The 19,111-nt window shown below is 42.1% G+C and overlaps 1 protein-coding gene across 3 annotated transcripts in view; it reads left to right on the top strand.

The window, feature by feature from the left end:
• The first annotated feature begins 1,310 nt into the window (after positions 1–1,310).
• Positions 1,311–19,111, top strand: part of LOC135550228 (collagen alpha-1(XXIII) chain-like) — a 33,265-nt gene continuing 15,464 nt past the window's right edge. The window contains exons 1-8 of one of the 3 annotated variants that reach the window (XM_064980839.1): positions 1,311–1,346; positions 1,538–1,564; positions 3,541–3,567; positions 13,541–13,576; positions 13,919–13,945; positions 18,720–18,773; positions 18,854–18,916; positions 19,066–19,110. In XM_064980839.1, the coding sequence (XP_064836911.1) occupies positions 1,332–1,346; positions 1,538–1,564; positions 3,541–3,567; positions 13,541–13,576; positions 13,919–13,945; positions 18,720–18,773; positions 18,854–18,916; positions 19,066–19,110 (294 nt within the window). In that variant the 5' untranslated portion in view covers positions 1,311–1,331. The remainder of the gene's footprint in view (positions 1,347–1,537; positions 1,565–3,540; positions 3,568–13,540; positions 13,577–13,918; positions 13,946–18,719; positions 18,774–18,853; positions 18,917–19,065; position 19,111) is intronic. The other 2 variants (XM_064980841.1, XM_064980840.1) reach the window with 2 other exon arrangements.

Below are 19,111 nucleotides of genomic sequence, written 5' to 3'. Positions count from 1 at the left end.
GTCTTAGTATTTTGTGTTTTAGTTAATTAGTTGGTCAGGCCAGGGTGTGACATGGGTTTATGTTTGTTGTATTTCTTAGTGGGGTTTTTTAGTTATTGGGATTGTGGCTGATTAGGGGTGTGTGTTGCATAGGTTTTGCTGCCTGCGGCGGTTCTCAATCAGAGTCAGGTGATTCTCGTTGTCTCTGATTGGGAAACGTATTTAGGTAGCCTGGGTTTCACTTTGTATTTTGTGGGTGATTGTTCCTGTCTCTGTGTAGTGTTCACCAGATAGGCTGTAATAAGTTTCACGTTCCGTTTTGTTGTTTTTTGTATTTATAAGTTATTTCGTGTATCGTCATTTGTTCCATTAAAGAACATGAGTAACCAACACGCTGCATTTTGGTCCGACTTTCTTTCGACAAACGAAGAACGCCGCTACAACCCGGAACATATTCCAGTCCACGTGATCAAAACAATCTTGAAGTGTGGATTCCGATTGGTCAGACCAGCATTGAATAGTCCTTAGCCCAAGTTCTTCCTGTTTGAGTTTCTGTCTATAAGAATGGAGGAGCAAAATGGAGTTGTGATCAGATTTGCCGAAGGGAGGGCAGTGTTAGAGTTTTTTTGAATGGTTAATTTGCCTGGGGAGCAGTTGTTGTTTAGGGGTTAACTGCTTTGCTCAAGGGCAGAATGGAATATTTTTCCAGAGGGGTTAGGTTAATTGCGGAAGACACATTTTGGTTGAATGCATTCAGTTGTGCAGCTGACTAGGTATCCCCTTTCCCTTACCTGTCCCTTCTATTCAGACAAAGGTTTGAGACAGTTGTTCTGACAGTAGGTCCAGAAGGATTACTTAAGATCAACAGGGAAATGCACAAACCTGTGAAGTTCTTCCACTAATATGAGGAATGTGAGTCCAAACTCTGTGTTCATGACCGAACCACATGTGGGCCCAGTTGGACTCACATTTCCCCTACAGTATTCACAGAATAGTTGATGTACCTCTTTTGCTTAGAATCCTTGCATCTTCATCCTTCTTTTCACGCCACTGGTTGTGGAATATTATAATAGTTCATTGAATTGACTTCAAGAGCATTTCAGCACCTGTGCCACACTGGACAGCGACCTACATAATGGCTTTGTGATACAGTGAACGTGGACTCTAGACTGACTGGATTTTTACCCGTGTTTGTCTATAGCCTGCTTAATCATTAGCCAGCAGTGTGCCCAATTGAGCTGATAGTTTTGCTATCAAAACGTGCATACGGACTCAGGAGAGGTGTACATAAGCGTGTTTTTCTTTAACATGTATCCTTCATACATTGTTCTGTATTCTAGGGCCCACTTGGGATGGATGGGAAGCCTGTAAGTACCCATTTTCATCATCTTAATGTTTTGATATGGTGTTGATATTTAGCTCACAGTACACTTTATACAATACAGCTCTATTCAATGATGTGTTCAATTACCATAAACATTTTATGTGTTCTACTCTTGCCATGAATGACTTGTGATATAATCATTCTGTGATTTAAACCTTGTCTTCCCATATACAGGGTGCTCCTGGTCCCATGGGAAGCCAGGTATGTATGATAATCATCTTATCTGTTAAACTCCCAGTTTTTGATGACCAAACACCAACGTGTCTAGTTATAAGCAGATGTGATGTTGCATAGCTGAACATCTGCCCAAAAAAGATACCATACCGGGCATCCCGAGTGGCGCAGTGGTCTAAGGCACAATTACACAAAAACAATACACTGTAATACATGCAATTTGGAAAATACAACATTTTTACATTGACATGACTTGTAGTAGTGAGTGCATACATTTCAGATCTGGTCCCCTGTGGGAATCGAACCTGCAAGTTTCATGCTCTACCAACTGACCGACACGGGACTAATACTACAAAGTTAATAGTTAATGCACACATATTCACAGTCCCTGCATCCTATTGTCTGACCATGAATAGGGCCTACATCTGTCCTACAGTATGTCCCACTGTTCAGCATGAATGCATGAATGAAAGGAATGGAATGAAATGAACACTCCCATATTCTCTACCGGTCAGCTCATTATCAGCACCCTCTGGTTAAGGGAGACCTTTTTAACTTAGATTCACCTTGGCAAAGCTGTGCTCCTATTCTGGAAAGGCCTATCCATTCATCAGTGTGCTATATGAGCCCCTGAAGGCAGGCAGCCTGCAACATGGGATGAGAGGTGGAAACAATGTCACACACAAGAATAAATGGGGTGTGTCTTGACTGAAGTGAGCCTCTGTAAAAAGTACCCCTTTCTTATAAGATGATCTGATTTATTACCTTATTCTGAAGGCACTTATACACGATCTTAAACACTTTCCCTGCAACTCATTAAGAATTTGCAATTACTTTTGATGGACTAAATGTAACACAGAAGTGCACCGTAATCTTAAGAATTATAGTGCATTCGGAAAGTATTCAGACCCCTTGACCTTTTCCACATTTTGTTAATTTACAGCCTTATTCTAAAATGAAATGTAAAAAATGTACCCTCATCAATCTACACAAAACAGGCCATAATGACAAAGCAAAAACAGGTTTTTAGAAATGTTGGCAAATGTATCACATTTACATAAGTATTCAGACCCTTTACTCAGTACTTTGTTGAAGCACCTTTGGCAGCAATTACAGCCTCGAGTCTTCTTTGGTATGACGCTACAAGCTTGGCACACCTGGATTTGGGGAGCTTCTCCCATTCTTCTTTGCAGATCCTCTCAAGCTCTGTCAAGTTGGGTGGGGAGCGTCGCTGTACAGCTATTTTCGGTTTCTCCAGAGATCAAGGACATCAGAGACTTCCCGAAGCCACTCCTGGGGTAATTGTGTTTGGCTCAATGAGGAAAAACATTAATTTAATCAATTTTGGAATAAGGCTGTGACGTAACAAAATGTGGGAAAAGGAATGGGGTCTGAATACTTTCCGAATGCACTGTATATGGCATGCATCCCCAGATGTAATTATTCAATTATGTGTACTATATGCCGAGCAAAAAAGGTTGCAAGACTTGTGTAAAGATGCCCTGCGTGTGGAGAGTGAGTGGGTGTTGAGGCTCCTGTTATCTGACAGTACAGTGAAAAGCAGCAGCCCAACCCTCCAACCCCAGTTACATCACTCTGACACTGACGTCTATTTACTCCATCTGTGTGAGGATTAAAAATCGCCTGTGTCCGTTCATTCACAAAGCTCATATTAGCAGATACCTTTCATCTCAATCTAAACACACTAAGAAGGCCTCATGCGGATACCTCATCACAGAATGAATTGCAATCATGAGATTCTGTAGAGTGTAACCCTTTGAGGCCTAAGCTTATATGTCCTCCACCCGTTGTAAGAGAGGGAGAGTTAATCAGTGAACAACATCTGTGTACCTCTAACCACCACACAACCCTGAACCCTTCATGAGGTAGAAGGTATGGCTTTCATTTGAGTCTTTAAAGTGAAAGTTTAAATATCTTGGAAGGATTGAGTTTTGTCAGCGATCATCACAGTCCATTATTTCCTTTTTCTCCTCTATTGTCAGGGAATGCCTGGGCCAAAAGGAGACAAGGTATGACAAAATATACCTTTTCTATAGTGCAATTAGTCCTATAGAAAAGCTACTTTTTTACATGAATTTTTTTCATATTTTATCCCCATTTTCTACCCAATTTCAATCTTGTCTCATCGCTGCAACACCCCAGCGCGCTCGAGTGGCGAAGGTCAAGCCATTCATCCTCCAAAACATGACCCGCCAAACCACGCTTTAAGGATCGGACCCTTTTTAAAAAATGTCCCCTGAAATGACATACGCAAATATAACGACCTGTAGGTCTGGACCTGAAGCAAGGATATGCATGGAAACACTATGAAGTTTGTGGAAATGTGAAATTAATGTGGGAGAATATAACACATTAGATCTGGTAAAAGATCATATAAAGAAAAAAACGTGTTTTCCCACAAAAACATGTTTTCATCATCTTTGAAGAGCAAGAGAACGGCCATTATATCGCTTAGGAGTCTAGGTGCAATTTATATTTTGGCTACTAGAAGGCAGCAGTGTATGTACAAAGTTTTAGGCTGATCCAATTAACCATTGTATTACTGTTCAAAATGTCAGTTGTATCAATTGGTCAATTGATACAATTGATACACACACCAATCCCGTAGAGGATTAGAGGATTATTATTAACCTGTCTCTTCCCCATCATCTACACTGATTGAAGTGGATTTAACAGGTGACATCAATAAGGGATCACAGCTTTCACCTGGTCAGTTTATGTCAAGGAAAGAGCAATAGTTCCTAATGGTTTGTACACTCAGTGTATGACATATTTAATTCTCTCACCCTGGGCCCCATATCTCCTTGGTCTCCCTAGAGAATACAGGAAAATTAGAGAATGCTATAGATGATCAAAGTACACGACAGTACACAAAGGTACAAAGCAAATTACTATCATACTTCCAGAATTTCATTCCATTTCAAGTTGAAAATTGTATTATAACTTTATTAATTGTACTAGACTTGAAAGGTAATTTTACATGAATCCAGAAAATTGTGTGAATTGCTTCCGCTGTGTAAAAGTGTTTTTATGGTAGTTGGTGAGATGTAGGTGAGACCTTTTTTGAGACATAGAACTTAACATTTTGACTTGGTGGTCAAGGGAAATCTAAGTGTTACTTCTTTGAGTTGCTGAGGCAGAGGCATTAAGCCTTGTGGGATATTAATTAATGTGAACTCAGCAACCCACCTCAGTGTTGCTCTGACCACAGTGTTGTTTGGAAGCACAATTTTTAAGTTCACTCAAAACTTGACAATATTTATAGTGAGACATTTGCTGTCGCAAGTCACATTAAAAAGTACCTTTTCAGGGCCTCCCGAGTGGCACAGCTGTCTAAGGCACTGCATTGCAGTGCTAGAGGCGTCACTACAGATCTCACCCTAACACACTTCTGTTAGAAAAAGGTGCCCTGGGTCGGCCTATTAAATGATTATTGCCTAGTTATTGTATTTAAGCCCCAACTGAAGGGCATTCTGAGGCGCTGCTGTTGACTGTACACATGAGTCTAGTTCTGAAAAGAAAGACCCGGTTACCAGGTCTCCGTGATAAGACAGAAACAAATTTTATCTTGCACTGATCCATCGGGCACTAGTCTCCATACTGTTGTCCTCTCTACCGAGGTCAAAGGAAGTAGCACTACTTCCCAGCCATGTTCAAATATCAAGAAGCAATTGGTTCACCATCAGTCACTCTTTGCTAATAAAGTATTTTACAATGAGTTGTTGGGGCAGATGCATTCCTGTCATTCTGAACCCTCTTATTCTGCCTCAAAGTTGATTATGGCCTGGTTTCTATTGGAGTTCATTGTTTCCTAGTCTGCACTCCAAACTCTTATTCGTGGATACGTACTTTGTAGTTCATAATATCTAACATATGAGGGCACTTGCATGCCCTTTTAGCACTTCAAAGTGTATGTGAATTCGTAGGAGGGTGTCAATACTGATGAGCGTACAGTCTACCATGGTCGTTGTCTGTGTAGAGATTTTAGAAAGCAGAGGACATAAATTACACCAGGAAGAATGTGGAATGTGGTTTTAGCCTCTAAACGCAATGCAATTCATATTGACCACAATTCATATTGACCACAATTCATATGGACCACAATTCATATGGACCACAATTCATATTGTCCACAGCTCTAAAACAAACATGGACAAGACTGCCAGAATCTCTCCGTGGACGGTTGATATTCATATGAAGGCAATCAGCCACAAGACAGCGAGGCCGCTATTGTTTGAGGATTGAAACCAGATGGGATGACTATTGTCTTTGTATGCTCTAGTCAGTTATGGCTGAGCAGCTTTACACATACTAGAACTATGCCAAGACAGGATTTTTGTGCTTACTAACAGATGGATCAATAACCTCAATTCCATCCCTTCACCCCCTCTGTTGTCTCTCACCCTACTCACGCTTGTCTTTCATTATCCCCCTCTTATCCTCTCCTCTTTCCTTCATCCTAATGCTCCTTTCCAACACTGTCCGACCCTCATGTCAGGGACACCCTGCACTCATGGGCTCTGCAGGTGTGCTCAGTAATCAGATTCTCACAGTCAAGGTTTGTCCTACCCCCCTTCCCCAAAACTAAATCTCTCTCTCTCTCTCTCTCTCGACCGGGTCCTCTGAGTCTCCATCCGGCCTTGCCACTCCCTTCCTTTTTTCTCCTTCTCCCTCTCTTCTGTCAAGCCTATAGAGAATAGTAGAATGTTTCCCATGCCAATAAAGCCCCTTGAATTGAATTGAATTGAAATTGAATAGTCATTTCTGACATCCTCACAACTCTCTGTTTAACCTCTCTCGTACATTCTTTCTTTCTGTTTGTTTTTCTTTCACTCTGTGTCTCTGGTGGCTTCCCTCTCTCGCTTTCTCTCTGCAGTCAGAAATGCCTCCTGAAGCTAGTCTCGGGTGCGTCTCAGCCCTCTTTCTCTTCTCTCCCTTCAAGCTGGCTTCTCACCCTCTCTTATTCTATCACTTTTCCTCACTCTTTCACATCTCACACACATGTTATTGGCCTCAAGCATTTTTATGTTTGCCGCTCTGCCACTTCCAAATGTCTGCTTCAAATGAGAGAGAAAATGAGTGGGAAGGTAAATTATGTCTCTTTGGAAAGTGAGTTTGAATAAATGACCGTGAGGGGTGGCCAGTCCTCTTCTGGCTATGCCGGGTGGAGATTATAACAGAACATGGCCAAGATGTTCAAATGTTCATAAATGACAAGCATGGTCAAATAATAATAATCACAGTAGTTGTCGAGGGTGCAGCAAGTCAGCACCTCAGGAGTAAATGTCAGTTGGCTTTTCATAGCCGATGATTAACAGTATCTCTACCACTCCTGCTGTCTCTAGAGCGTTGAAAACAGCAGGTCTGGGACAGGTAGCATGTCCGGTGAACAGGTCAGGATTCCATAGCCGCAGGCAGAACAGTTGAAACTGGATCAGCAGCACAGCCAGGTGGACTGGGTACAGCAATTAGTCATCATTCCAGGTAGTCCTGAGGCATGGTCCTAGGGCTCAGGTCCTCCGAGAGAAAGAGAGAATTAGAGAGAGCATACTTAAATTCACACAGGACACCGGATAAGACAGGAGAAGTACTCCAGATATAACGAACTGACCCTAGCCCCCCGACACATAAACTACTGCAGCATAAATACTGGAGGCTGAGACAGGAGGGGTCAGGAGACACTGTGGCCCCTTCCAATGATACCCTCGGACAGGGCCAAACAGGATGGATATAACCCCACCCACTTTGCCAAAGCACAGCCCCCACACCACTAGAGGGGTATCTTCAACCACCAACGTACCATCCTGAGACAAGGCCTAGTATAGCCCACAAAGATCTCCGCCACGGCACAACCCAAGGGGGGGCGCCAACCCAGACAGGAAGATCACGTCAGTGACTCAACCAACTCAAGTGACGCACCCCTCCTAGGGACGGAATGAAAGAGCACCAGTAAGCCAGTGACTCAGCCTCTGTAATAGGGTTAGAGGCAGAGAATCCCAGTGGAGAGAGGGGAACCGGCCAGGCAGAGACAGCAAGGCCGGTTCGTTCCTCCAGAACCTTTCCGTTCACCTTCACACTGCTGGGCCAGACTACACTCAATCATATGACCCACTGAAGAGATGAGTCTTCAGTAAAGACTTAAAGGTTGAGACAGAGTTTGCGTCTCTTACATGGGTAGGCAGACCATTTCATAAATATTTAGCTTTATAGCAGAAAGCCCTGCCTCCAGCTGTTTGCTTAGAAATTCTAGGGACAATTAGGAGGCCTGCGTCTTGTGACTGTAGCGTACGTGTCAGGACCAAATCAGAGAGATAGGTAGGAGCAAGCCCATGTAATGCTTTGTAGGTTAGCAGTAAAACCTTGAAATCAGCCCTTGCCTTGACAGGAAGCCAGTGTAGGGAGGCTAGCACTGGAGTAATATGATCAAATTTTTTGGTTCTAGACAGGATTCTAGCAGCCGTATTTAAGTTTATTTAGTGCTTTATCCGGGTAGCCGGAAAGTAGAGCATTGCAGTAGTCTAACCTAGAAAGCTGTCCTTGAAACAGTCTTGGTATGTTCGTCAAAAGAGAGATCAGGGTCCAGAGTAACGCCGAGGTCCTTCACAGTTTTATTTGAGACGACTGTACAACCATCAAGATTAATTGTCATTGTCATTCAACAGAAGATCTCTGTTTTGTCTGAGTTTAAAAGTAGAAAGTTTTCAGCCAGTTGTCTTCTGTGGGTGTCACTGAGTAGGCTGATACCCCATTTCACAGACGTAAGATCCATAGGTAAGGCTGTACATTGCAATATGATTGTAAATATGCACAATAGGCTTCACAGTGAGGTGATTTCCCACAGTTAAAGTTCCATAATATGACCTTCGACAGATATTTGTTTAAACTCTTTAGAATTGTAATCTGTGGGTGTCACTGATTAGGCTGATACCCCAATTCATGGACCCAAGATCCATAGATAAGGCTGTAAAGTGCATATAATCAAATCCAATGTATTTGTCACGTGCCGAATACAACAGGTGTAGACCTTACAGTGATATGCTTACTTACAAGCCTTTAACCAACAACGCAGTTGAGAAAAAATAAGTGTTAAGTAACAAATAATTAAAGAGCAGCAGTAAAATAACAATAGCGAGGCTATATACAGGGTGTACCGGTGCAGAGTCAATGTGCGGGGGCACCGGTTAGTCGAGGTATTTGAGGTAATATGTTTATTTTTTATTTTATTTTACCTTTATTTAACCAGGCAAGTCAGTTAAGAACAAATTCTTATTTTCAATGACGTCCTGGGAACAGTGGGTTAACTACCTGTTCAGGGGCAGAATGACAATTTGTAGCCATTTGATTAGCTGTTCTTTCAGGAGTCTTCCAGAACTTATTGGGGGTAGAAGCAGTTAGAGAACTGATCCTTTTGTAACTAACTTTGGATAGCCTGAGTGCACTTATTTCTCATTTGCCTGAACGACAAATAGTCCGAGTATTTGTGTTCCAAGCTTTTCGCCAAATGACGTTCTTGAGGTGGCGTAACTCTGCCAGATCACGGTCGAACCAGGGGCTGAACCTGTTTTTAATTCTAATTTTCTTTATGCTAACAATTCAACTACAAATATACAAAAATAAGTTCCAAGCATCTTCGACAGAAGGGATCAAGCTGATTTAATCCCAATTTGATTATATCCCATGTTAAATCCTATAATAGGGAGATTTAGCATTTTCTATCTTGGACAAAACAAACTAACAAATACTCCTTAAATGTCACACGACCCATGAAATAGTTAGCAAAACATGTTACTTTACTGTTTCAAGGTATATTTTATATAGTTACACATTACAAACCTGTAAAAGATGATAAATTATGAGAAAAGAGAAAATTGACTGGTCCAGAAAAAGTTCCGTAAATAGAATGAGGAAGTGAGGTCATGAGCACCAGTGTAAAGGCCACCAACCAACAGGTCTGCTGGTTCCACCTAGTGGTACCAAAACCTTTCAGGGAATGTTAATGCATAAACCTGGAGGACTCCAATAAAGTAACAAAAGTTATGGCTCACATATAAAACCATTTCTTTAAAATCTAAAACACATCAAATCAAGATAAAAAATGTGACCATACATTATGTGTGTGGGGGGAGGGGTCTGCAGGTGTGGGTGCTATGCCAGTGACCGAGAGGTTGTGAGTTCAAATCCCAATTGAGGTGGACTCCCAAATAATCTGAATTGTTATGTTATGCAATGCAAAGATAAATAACATACAGTACCAGTCAAAAGTTTGGACACACCTACTCATTGAAGGGTTTTTCTTTATTTTCACTATTTTCTACATTGTAGAATAAGAGTGAAGACATCAAAACTATGAAATAAAAAATATGGAATCATGTAGTCACCAAAAAAAGTGTTTAACAAATCAAAATATGTTTTAGATTTTAGATTCTTCAAAGTAGCCACCCTTTGCCTTGATGACTGCTTTGCAAACTCTTGGTATTCTCTCAACCAGCTTCATGAGGAATGCATGAGGAAAACTGTCTTGAAGGAGTTCCCACATATGCTGAGCACTTGTTGGCTGCTTTTCCTTCACTCTGCGGTCCACTTGGGATGAGGTTGGGTGTTTGTGGAGGCCAGGTTATCTGATGCAGCACTCCAACACTCTCCTTCTTGGTCAAATAGCTCTTATACAGCCTGGAGGTGTTGGGTCATTGTCCTGTTGAAAACAAATGACCGGCTCACTAAGCCTAAACCAGATGGGATGGTGTATCGCTGCAGAATGCTGTGGTAGCCATGCTGGTTAAGTGTGCCTTGAATTCTAAATAAATCACAGACAGTGTACCCAGCAAAGCACCCCACACCTCCTCCTCCATGCTTCACGGTGGGAACCACACATGCAGAGATCATCCGTTCACCTACTTACAAAGACACGGCGGTTGGATCCAAAAATCTCAAATTTGCTCTCAGCAGACCAAAGGACAGATTTCCACCGGTCTAATGTCCATTACTTGTGTTTCTTGGCCCAAGCAAGTCTCTCCTTCTTATTGGTGTCCTTTAGTAGTGGTTCTTTGCAGCAATTCGACCATGAAGGCCTGATTTATGCGTTATTCTCTAAACAGTTGGTGTTGAGATGTGTCTATTACTTGAACTCTGTGAAACATTTATTTGAGCTACAATTTCTGAGGCTGGTAACTCAAATTAACTTATCCTCTGCAGCAGAGGTAACTCTGGGTCGTCCTTTCCTTTGGCGGTCCTCGTGAGAGCCAGTTTCATCATAGTGCTTGAATCTGCTCTTGAAGAAACTTTCAAAGTTCTTGACATTTTCCGTGAAAAATGGTAACAAGATGACTGACCTTCAGTCTTAAAAATGATGGACTTATTTGAACTGTTTTGTAAAAAGGTCTTTTTTATTTTGAATACATTTCACAAAAACTGTTTGCCCTTTGTCATTATGGGGATATTGTGTTTGGACTGTTGAGGAAATGCATTTAAGTGGTGAAATCTGTACATTGTAAAAATATTTGTACTACTTAAGTAGTTTTTTGAGAAGAACTTTACTTTACTATTTATATTTTTCAAGCCATTGAAAGGCAAAAATGTACTTTTTCTATTACGGTATCTTTACCTTTACTCAAGTATAACAATTGAGTACTTTCTTCCACCACTGGTGACTACCTCATGACGCTAGTTGAGAGAATGCCAAGAATGTGCAAAGCTGTCATCAAGGCAAAGGGTGGCTACTTTGAAGAATCTTAAATATAAAATATATTTTGATTTGTTTAACACTTTTTTGTCATACCCTTATCTGTTTCACCTGTTTTTGTGCTTGTCTCCACCCCCCTCCAGGTGTCGCCCATCTTCCCCATTATCCCCTGCGTACTTATACCTGTGTTTTCTGGTTGTCTGTTGCCAGTTCGTCAAGCTTACGGACGGTCGTCCTGTCAGCGCATGTCATTTCCCAGCCTCTCTTTTTCCCCTCATCCTCTTGGGTTTTCACCCTTGCCTGTCCTGACCCTGTACCTGACCACTCTGCCTGAGCCTGCCTGCTATCCTGTACCTTGGCCTCTACTCTGGATTATCGACCCCTGCCTACCTTGACCTGTCGTCTGCCAGCCCCTGTGGTTACAATGAACATTGTTACTTCACACAGTCTGCACTTGGGTCTTACCTTGATTCCTGATCTTTTTGGTTACTACGTGATTTCATAATGTTGAAGTCTTCACTAATTCTACGATGTAGAAAATAGTAAAGAAAAAGGAGTAGGTGTGTCCGAACTTTTGACTGGTACGGTCAATTTATCTTAACTAATCCAATCTGCTAGTTGGATTTATTGCACCCGTTACTGAGATGGTTGTTACAGTTTAGATAGATTCATGAATGAGACTTTCTAACCCTGGCAGTGATTCTGAATACCGATTGTGGGTATCCACTCTGGTTGGATTTGAAATAGGATTTAAACATCACTTTGCAAGATGGCGTAATGTGACTTCATGCTGGTTTTGCTTTAGCTTATGCTGTCACCAGTGTCCAAAACACAGCGACGGCTGTTCACCAGTGAACACACAACAAAGCCTGGTATGCCAGCATAACCAGCTAGACCATGCTGGTCAGACCAGCTTGACCAGCATCAGACTAGCACTGACCAGCATAGACCAGCATATGGTGGTAGGAGAGATAATGAAAGGATCCTCAGCTCAGTGAAATGCAGAGTAGTTCAGTACACAAAGCCAACCATTAATTTCCTTTCACGCTCTTCATCTAGCTTTCCTACTGAATGAAAGATAATCTGATTAATTCCAGCCGGGACAGCTCTGAGATGAGGTCAATAACACTGCTCTCCATATTGCCAGCAGATGTTTCAAGGTCAACAAGCAGCGAGGCCATTTCCTGTTGTTTTCTCTCTAATTATGATTATCTTAGTGTACTGAACCCACCTCGTTAGGTGTTAGTGGAGAGGAGCGCAACCGGTGGTGGGTCTGCCTTGTCTTGTCATCTTCTCCGCACATATGTTGGTGAGAGCAGACAGGGCAGACAGTCATCCTGGTAACTAGTTTTGCATTGACTCCAGTGATTACCAGGGATTCATTCTCAGACCGCCGTTTTGCCCTCAGAACAGTCTCAATTCGTTGGAGCATGAACTCTACAAGGTGTCTTGATACACATGGGAAACGGTTGAGTGTGAAATGCCCAGCAGCGTTGCAGTTCTTAACACAAACCAGTGCGCCTGGCACCTACTACCATACCCCATTCAAAGGAGCTTAAAACTTGTGTCCATGTCTTGTCTCAAGGCTTAGAAATCCTTCTTTGACCTGTCTCCTCCCATTCATTTAAATGGATTGAAGTGGGTTTAACAAGTGACATCAATAAGGGATCATGGCTTTCACCTGGATTCACCTGGTCAGTCTATGTCATAGAAAGAGCAGGTTTTCTTAATGTTTTGTACATTCAGTGTATATTTTACCTTCAGACCTCCTTGTTGATAGACGAGTGATTAACAGGGGTGCAACTTTCACTGGGGTCAGGGGGGAATTTCACATTCCGAAATTGCATTTTTGTCCACCCCAGTATTATCGTTGGAATATGATACAAAACGAGGCAACGGTGTGCATTAGAACGATGCGGACGCCTCTGACCAGTGGGATAGGCTGTTTGGAGTGTTTATCCGACTGGATAATAAATAAATAGCAATAATTATGTCCCCCCCCCGCTTCTGAAACCAAAGCTGTGCCTCTGGTGATTAATAATAGTTTACTAGAGCTGGACAAGAATTGCTATTATTGTTTTGCTTTGCATTATGTTGTGTTGTTTTGCTCTATAAATGTACATTGTTATGATTAGCAAAAAATACCATCTCAGTAGATGCAACAGAAAAGCTTCACTAATTCACAAGAGGACTTTTGTTGTATTTGTATAAATAATGCCATCTAGTGGATGATCAATTGAATTGCCCCGCTCTTCACTTTGGTCCATCTTTACTTGTTGTTTTAATAAAGCTTTCCTTCACAGGGTCCACCTGGTCGAGATGGAAGTGATGGATTAGAGGTAGCCTATGTTACAAAGATGATTTTGTATGTCTGATATAATAAGGTGCACAAACACCAACACTCTCTCCCCCACACACACACACACACACACACACACACACACACACACACACACACACACACACACACACACACACACACACACACACACGTCACAGTATTCCCTTTCCTTGAGCTCTACTCCCTACACTTTGTTTCATGTTTCTTATTCCTTCTGTTTAGTCTGGTATTGTTTTAGATGTTTGTGTTTCTTCTTTTTCTTTTATATAATTGTAAAGCAACTTGGGTCCGTGAATAGCGCTGGCCCACATCATTCTGATACTGTCTCCTCTTTACACAGGGACAAATGGGTCCTCCTGGACGACAGGTAATATATCTGCATTTCTCACTTCTACATGTACCGTTGTACATGTGCGCTACCGTTCAAATGTTTTTGGAGAGTCACTTAGAAATGTTCTTTGTTTTTGAAAGAAAAGCACATTTTCTGTCCATTTAAAATAACATCAAATTGATCAGAAATACAGTGTGGGCATTTTTTTGTGGAATATATACATAGGCGTACAGAGGCCCGTTATCAGCAACCATCACCTCCTGTGTTCCAATGGCACGTTGTGTTAGCTAATCCAAGTTTATCATTTTAAAAGGCTAATTGATCATTAGAAAATCATTTTGCAATTATGTTAGCACACCTGTAAACTGTTGTTCTGAAGCAATAAAACTGTCTTTCTTTAGACTAGTTAAGTATCTGGAGCATCAGCATTTGTGGGTTCGATTACAGACTCAAATTGCCAGAAACAAAGGACTTTCTTCTGAAACTCGTTAGTCTATTCTTGTTCTGAGAAATGAAGGCTATTCCATGAGAAATTGCCAAGAAACCGAAGATCTCGTACAACGCTGTGTACTACTCCTGTCACAGAAGAGCAAAAACTGACTCTAACCCAGTAGTGTGCCGTGGTTCTGGGGCCTGGGCCTTCAGTGAAGTCCTACACAGTCCCACCCAAATTAATCCACCTCTTATTACCATCATTATGATGCCATGGCTCTAGACACTATACATTTAGACAGAAACGCAGTATAACCAGGCGTTGCGTCACCTTGAAATTGACATTTTTATTCAGAGAATTGCAGGGGAAGAGTACAATACCTTTTCATTGTGCAGCTTCGTTGCCCTGAGCGCTTGTTCGTTGAGCTGTAGATCCACTCGGGTGTCCCCAAAAGTTTTCAAAAGCACCATTGTTTGTAAGTGCCCAGCCGTACTTTGGTGTCTCGTTGCTGCCTTGGTTAGACAACTCAGGTTTGCAAAGCCAGTGTGGCTCCAAACACCAAATCGATCACTTGCAAATAATAGGCATTCCCAGCAGTACAGTTTGCAGTGCTTCTCGGAGCCAATCTTTGTAGCGTCGGCTCTGTAGCGTCGGCGTCTACCTCTCCTGACAATGTCTAACTTTTCTTGAAATGTTTGTCTTGAGAATGGCGTTATAATTATATCCTCGACCAAATCGATATCTTCTCCTTCCGCCATTGTGGGTTGAAAAAACAGTTTAGTAGTACGTGAATTAATTTGTTGATCAATTTCATTTTCCTAGTTCTGAGACCTGCCCATATAGGACCTGCCTCTCAATATTGGTAATCCAATCAAAAGACGTGCAGGCACTATGCCTGCTAGCTGGCTCCTGTGTAACACTGGAGCCAGCCAGCAGGCGTACAATAACCAACTCTAAAGCTGATTGGTTGACACTAAATTTTAATTTCCATTCACTTTAAGCTACAAGCGCCCGCACTGTTGATTCTGAAGGCCTGAGGGCAGATTTTAGACCCCTGGCAACACATGTTGGCTGAATATGATTGGATAAAATATCTAACATAAAGACCAGCCCTCCAAATCTCAACCTGGGGCTGGAAGCAGTGCAACCAAGAGGAACGCTATGAAATGAAGAGTGTAACTCTTACTCTGGGGAATAATTGAATACCTATTTGTGGGAAAATATATTTAAAAAAAATTATATTCTGATGATGTTTAGGCCAGCAGAGAAGCCCTTGCTGGCCCTGACGGCCCACCACTGCTCTAACCAGAATAGAAAGAGGACTGGCAGGCCCTGGTGCACAACTGAGCAAGAGGACAAGTACATTAGAGTGTCTAGTTTGAGAAACAGGTGCCTCACAAGTCCTCAACTGGCAGCTTCATCTAATAAGAACCGCAAAACACCAGTCTCTATGTCAACAGTGAATTGGCAACTCCGGGATGCTGGCCTTCTAGGCAGAGTTCCTCTGCCCAGTGTCTGAATTCTTTAGCCCATCTTCATCTTTTATTTTTATTTGCCAGTCTGAGATGTGGCTTTTTCTTTGCAACTCTGCCTAGAAGGCAGAGACTGGTGTTTTGCGGGTACTATTTAATGATGCTGCCAGTTGAGGACTGTTTTGCTAACACAGACTGGAATATCTTCCGGGATTCCTCCGATGGCATTGAGGAGTTATTGGCTTCATCAATAAGTGCATCGATGACGTCGTCCCCACAGTGACCGCACGTACATACCCCAACCAGAAGCCATGGACAACAGGCAGCATCCGCACTGAGCTAAAAGCTAGAGCTGCCAGTTTCAAGGAGCGGGACTCTAACCCGGAAGCTTATAAGAAATCCCTCGTAGGATGTGGCAGGGCTTGCAATCCATTAGACTTCAAGAGAGCTGCCCAGTGACACAAGCCTACCAGATGAGCTAAACTACTTCTATGCTCGCTTCGAGGCAAATAACACTAAAACATGCATGAGAGCACCGTCTGTTCCGAAAGATCACGCTCTCCGCAGCTGATGTGAGTAAGACCTTTAAACGGGTCAACATTCACAATGCCGCAGGGCCAGACGGATTACCAGGACGTGTACTACGAGAATGCACTGACCAACTGGCATGTGTCTTCACTGACATTTTCAAGCTCTCCCTGTCCGAGTCTGTAATACCAGCATGTTTTAAGAACACTAAGGTAACTTGCCTAAATATCTACCGACCCGTAGCACTCACGTCTCTAGCCATGACGTGCTTTGAAAAGCTGGTTATGGCTCACATCATTCCAGAAACCCTAGACCCACTCCAATTTGCATACCACCCCAACAGATCCACAGATGATGCAATCTCTATTGCACTCCACACTGCCCTTTCCCACCTGGACAAAAGGAACACCTATGTGAGAACGCTATTCATTGACGACAGCTCAGCTTTCAACACCATAGTGCCCTCAAAGCTCATCAATATAAAATAGATAAACAGATAAAGATCAAATATTTTGAATATAAAGGTACAATCATCACACTCATACCTTTCTGTTTCCTAGAGTACAAACATATTTTGTGTACCCTCAATACCCTCTCACTCTCAAAAAAAAGGGGTATGGTGTGAAGTTACATTTCTGTTTCCCAGAGTATAAACATATTTTGTGTGCCTTCAATAACCTCAATACCCACCATAAGATACATTGATGCATTTTTGTCACCTAAAAGGAACTAATGGCTTTGTCACTGGGGTGGCACCCTAAAAAGGCACATTTGTACCATAATCATGAACATATTTTTTACAAGTGTTTTTAATATATGGGTTTTTGCATGTACATTGATTTATTGATTTATGCTGCACAAAGTTAAATAACATACATTTTCCTAACTAATCCAATCAGTTTGATTTATTACACCGGTTACTGTAATGGTTGCCCCAGTTTAAATGGTTTAGGTAGTCTCCTCACAATGTATCTAATCCTGGCAGTTATTATGAATGTGGGTGAATTAAAAATTCCAACTCTAGGATATCCTCACTCTGGCTGGATTCCAATAGGAATTACGCATCACTTTTCAAGCCAGCATAATGTGACTTGCAGGTAGGGTTGGTAAATTCTTTTAACTTTCCCGCATTTCCCAGGTTTTCCAGAAATCCTGGTTTGAAAATTCCTTGAAACTGGAGGGAATATAGGCAGGGCATCTGGAATCCTTCAACCAGGATATCTGGGAATTTGGGGAAATGTATTGGAATACTGCAGTGCTACTTGCAGGCATGATTTGGCTTGTAAACCATGCGTGTCAGGCCACTGTATTAGGGTAAAACTACTGTAGGTCTCAAAATAAGGCTTGATGAGATATGTAATGTATTGTCATAATGAGTTGAATTTCAATGGTAGCATTCACCAAAGAACTCAGTTGGTTGAGGTCACAGGAATGAAAATTCAACAACCATGTCTCTGTCACTAACAAATACAGTCATGGGTGGTAACTCTACAATTTACTCGAAAGGGGCAAGACACAGTGCAAAATAATATTTGTGGCGTGGCTTAGTCTGTGGGTGTGGCTTTCAGCTAGTTATTTTTGGCCACCTGTGAGTGGAAGTGTTGTACCAGTTTAAGTGATCTATTGTAAAGGTACGTTTTTGTCATTTACAATGAACAAATGGCGTTGTCACTGTAGTGGTAACCGATAAAGGCAACAAAAGAAAATGCTTTTGTTCCTGTGGACTATATGTAATGATGGTACTGTCTGAGGTATGAACTGGGGTACAAATACATGTAGGTACCTATAACTAAGGGTACTAAGGATGACCATACAGGGTACCTGTAACGGTTCTCGTCTGTCGAAGGAGAAGCGGACCAAAATGCAGCGTGGTGTTTATTCATGTTCTTTAATGAAATGAATTAGACATGAAAATAACGAACAAAACAAAGAACGACCATGAAAACCTATACAGCCTATCTGGTAAACACAGAGACAGGAACAATCACCCACGAAACACTCAAAGAATATGGCTGCCTAAATATGGTTCCCAATCAGAGACAACGATAAACACCTGCCTCTGATTGAGAACCACTCCAGACAGCCATAGACTATGCTAGATACCCCCACTAAGCCACACACCCAACACCTAACAACACCCCAAAACAAAACACACCACAATAAACCCATGTCACACCCCGGCCTGACCAAATAAATAAAGACAAACACAATATACTACGACCAAGGCGTGACAGTACCATGTCAGGGACAAGCGGTTGTACCCTTTTAAGAACATATCTAAACCTTTTTCTAAGAGTGTATAAAACCTGTGGTTAATTAATAATAATCTAATGTCTCGCAGTTCATTAATATGTTCCAATAATCTGATGCCTTGCAGGGTGAGGATGGACAGCATGGCATGCTTGGACCCCAGGGGCCTCCAGGGCTAAAGGTGTGAAGTATTATTATTCATTCCTGTTCCTCCTCTCCCTTCTCTTTCCCAATCTTACTCTTTCTCCATGTCTGTGACAGGGGGAACCGGGGAATGCTGGCGACCAGGGCAGGAGTGGCCTTGATGGACTACCAGGGATGAAGGTAAAGAGGAAGAATCATAAATGGAGATCTTGAAATATGAATATACAGCCAAGTATCAACTCACAGGTCATGACCCTATGCATTGATGCACTGGAATGACAGGCATGCTGAGGTTCCACTGTGTGTATTCACTCTATGTTCTCGTTCAGGGGGAGAAGGGGGACACAGGAGACACAGGGCCTCAGGGGGACACGG

The sequence above is a fragment of the Oncorhynchus masou genome, chromosome 12 (assembly GCF_036934945.1).
Source record: "Oncorhynchus masou masou isolate Uvic2021 chromosome 12, UVic_Omas_1.1, whole genome shotgun sequence".
NCBI lineage: Eukaryota > Metazoa > Chordata > Actinopteri > Salmoniformes > Salmonidae > Oncorhynchus > Oncorhynchus masou.
This window is presented reverse-complemented; position numbering and strand designations above follow the sequence as displayed.